Here is a 3,154-nt window from a genome sequence, read left to right as displayed (position 1 = left end):
TCCACATGCGTACTGATCACGTGGGATTCTGCAGGACGGTCCTAAATAACAATGATGACTACACTAAAAGTCAACTACAGGTTCGATTTGGTTTTAATTAGTGGTTTTATTTGTTAATTCACTAAAACTTAAAATCCTAATAATATTTACTTTAAAGTTCCCCTCCAAATATTATTATAGACCTATAATATTTTATTGGGGAACGAAAAACTAAAGTTTATTGCGACATGACGACAACGAACAATGACGCTCCGCTGTTTAAATTGGATAGAGCTGCGGGTAATGAGGTTGTGCATGAAGTTGTCGCGTGTTCGGGTATCAATGCATATGAGCATTAAAATTAAAGGTCTATATATAGATTTTCTCCTTAAATCGTTAAACAATCTTCAATTATCTGCAAAGAGAGAGAAAATAATTATAATTTTAGAATTAAAGTTTCATTTATTTTAATTTTGTTTTTAATTATTATTATAATAATAATTATTATATAATTTTGTTATATAATTGTTATATATATATATTTGTTATATATATACATATACATATATATATATATATATATATATATATATATATATATATTTGTATTAATTATTCTCTTAAACTCTTGTAAGAGTACATCCCTTAAGGCCCTGCAGGTGCAGGTAAATACTAAATAGTTAAACAGTGCAGCACTGTACCAATATATAACGGATATATTTCCCCCTTATAATGTAGGCACTACACTATTTTACTAAAAACAAAGATATATCTACGATGAAAGTAAGGCAAGCACCACTAAACACCTGAATGATAATTACTACGGTAATGATCAAACAGAAGTGTGATGTATGAAAACATTAAACAATTTAAAAATAATTTACAAAAGTTGCCATTATCATCCGCAGGGCGTTCGTGTTGAAGTCTCATTCAAATGCGCCGAATCTCGTGAATATCGGATCCAATGGATGGACAATACTTGGCTTACAAATGTAGTGCAAGATGCAGGCTATGCCAATCATCTCCGATGTATAATCCAAGACAGCATAAGAACTGTTTATTGACTTGGACAACTATAACTGTGGAACACGCCTGTCTATTGATCGACCAATCAAAAGCCTTTACAAACAATCCTATATAAAACTAATTTTAGAATGAAACTAGAAATTAGCATTTAGCAGCTTATATATAAGTTATAATAGATATTTGAATAGTGATCAGGTTTGAAATTTAACGCGATTATGTAAAAAAATAATAAAGATATGCCTCATGTGAATAATAAATGTGGATATAATAATGGTGATGATAAGGATAATGGTGATAAGGATAATGATGATGATGATAATAATAATAATAATAATAATAATAATAATAATAATAATAATAATAATTGTGACGATAATAATAATGGATAATAATAATAATAATAATAATAATAATAATAATAATAATAATAAATATTGTTATTAATTATAATGTTGGTAATGGTACCATTATAATGGTAATGATAATGGTAATGAAAAATGATAATGGCAATTATAATTATTATATATTATGATATTGATAATGATAATGACAATTATTATGAGGCCTAAAAAGATTGTGTGTTTGTCCTCCCATGCCGGAAATTGTATAGAAGGGGCAGTGGAAAAAAGCTTTTTTTGTTTTAATATTTTTTTCAAGATTACCCGTTAGAAGGAATAAAAATAACCCAAAGTTGACATTTTGCAATTATTGTAGGTATAGAGTGGCAATATCTTACATCGGACAACAACTTTAAACAACTTTGTAAGGCATCTGGCAAAAAATAAAGATCAATTCACTCACATTTTTTTTTTAATTTGTAAAAGAAAAAAGCTAAAAATACCCTTTTTAAAAAAGTTTTTTGTTTTGCCGTCCCTACTTTGTGAGGAGGGCAAACAAATAATTTTTAGGCCTGATAATAATAATGTATAGTATTATTAAAACTAATGACAATATTATTTTATGGAAGATGAAGATTAGAATGATAATATTGATAATGATAGTAATAAATGATACGTAGCCAATAATGATAATAATAGGCCTATATAAGCCTATAATAATAATGCTAATGAATGCTTGCTGCTAGTGATAGTGATTATATTAATGACAGTGGTGACTGATTAATAAATACAATATAAAGGTAGGAGAATAACCCATAACTTGCAGCGTCATTGTGCTAAATTGTGAATGGGTGTGGTTCGTGACTACCTCGCAACCGAAAGAGGGGCTTAAAATGCTATTCATGTTCACATCATTCCACAACGACATGGGCTGAAATGAACCATAACATCGGGGTAACCCCCTACTCTTCCGAAAGATACAATGGAGCCAGATGTATACATTGAACCTCCATTTTAAAGTCCTTATCCGAGAAGACTTGGTTATACTAACCGAACCCTGGGTGAGGAGCGGCTAAAATCAGTGCCAATTGTTAAAACGTTGTAGTTAGCAGCGCCCCTGCCAAACGAATAATGATAATAGAATAATAATAGGCCTAGTAATTTTAAAACGAATAATGATTATAAAATAATTGTGATATTAAAGCGAATAATGATAATAGAACAATAGTAATATTAAAACGAATAATGATAATAGAATAACAGTGATATTAAAGCGAATAATGATAATAGAACAATAGTAATATTAAAACGAATAATGATAATAGCATAATAATAGTAATATTAAAACGAATAATGATAACAAAATAATTGTGATATTAAAGCGAATAATGATAATAGAAAAATAGTAATATTAAAACGATTAATGATAATAGAATAATAATAGCAATATTAAAACGAATAATTAATAATAATAGTTATATTAAAAAAAATAATGATAATAGAATAATAATAGTAATATTAAAAATAATAATGATAACAGAATAATAATAGTAATATTAAAACGAATAATGATAATAGAATAATAATAATAATAATAATAATAATAATAATATTAAAACGGATAATAGTAGGCCTAACAACAATAGTTATATTACAACGAATAGCTTAATATTGGTATTTTATCGACTATAATGATTAAAAACAATAATGATAACTCTATTGATAATTATTATGATCAGGCAAAAAAGAACAAATTTGTTTTTCCCAAGCCCAACCGACCCAAAATCCTATGTAAAAAAGTAGGTCTAAGT

At 27.4% G+C, this 3,154-nt stretch overlaps 1 protein-coding gene across 1 annotated transcript in view; it reads left to right on the top strand.

Annotated features, from left to right (window-relative positions):
- Nucleotides 1–1,173, top strand: part of LOC117114769 (multiple epidermal growth factor-like domains protein 6) — an 8,493-nt gene extending 7,320 nt beyond the window's left edge. Inside the window, exon 6 of the mRNA XM_033258460.1 lies at nt 888–1,173. Coding sequence (XP_033114351.1) covers nt 888–1,043 — 156 coding nt within the window. The 3' untranslated portion in view covers nt 1,044–1,173. The remainder of the gene's footprint in view (nt 1–887) is intronic.
- The last annotated feature ends 1,981 nt before the right edge of the window (nt 1,174–3,154 follow it).

This window comes from Anneissia japonica, unplaced genomic scaffold (assembly GCF_011630105.1).
Source record: "Anneissia japonica isolate Jap-2015-1 unplaced genomic scaffold, ASM1163010v1 scaffold288286_len36004_cov146, whole genome shotgun sequence".
In the NCBI taxonomy this organism is placed as follows: Eukaryota; Metazoa; Echinodermata; class Crinoidea; order Comatulida; family Comatulidae; genus Anneissia; species Anneissia japonica.
The sequence above is the reverse complement of the archived record's forward strand: the minus strand, read 5'-3'. Positions and strand labels throughout refer to the sequence as shown.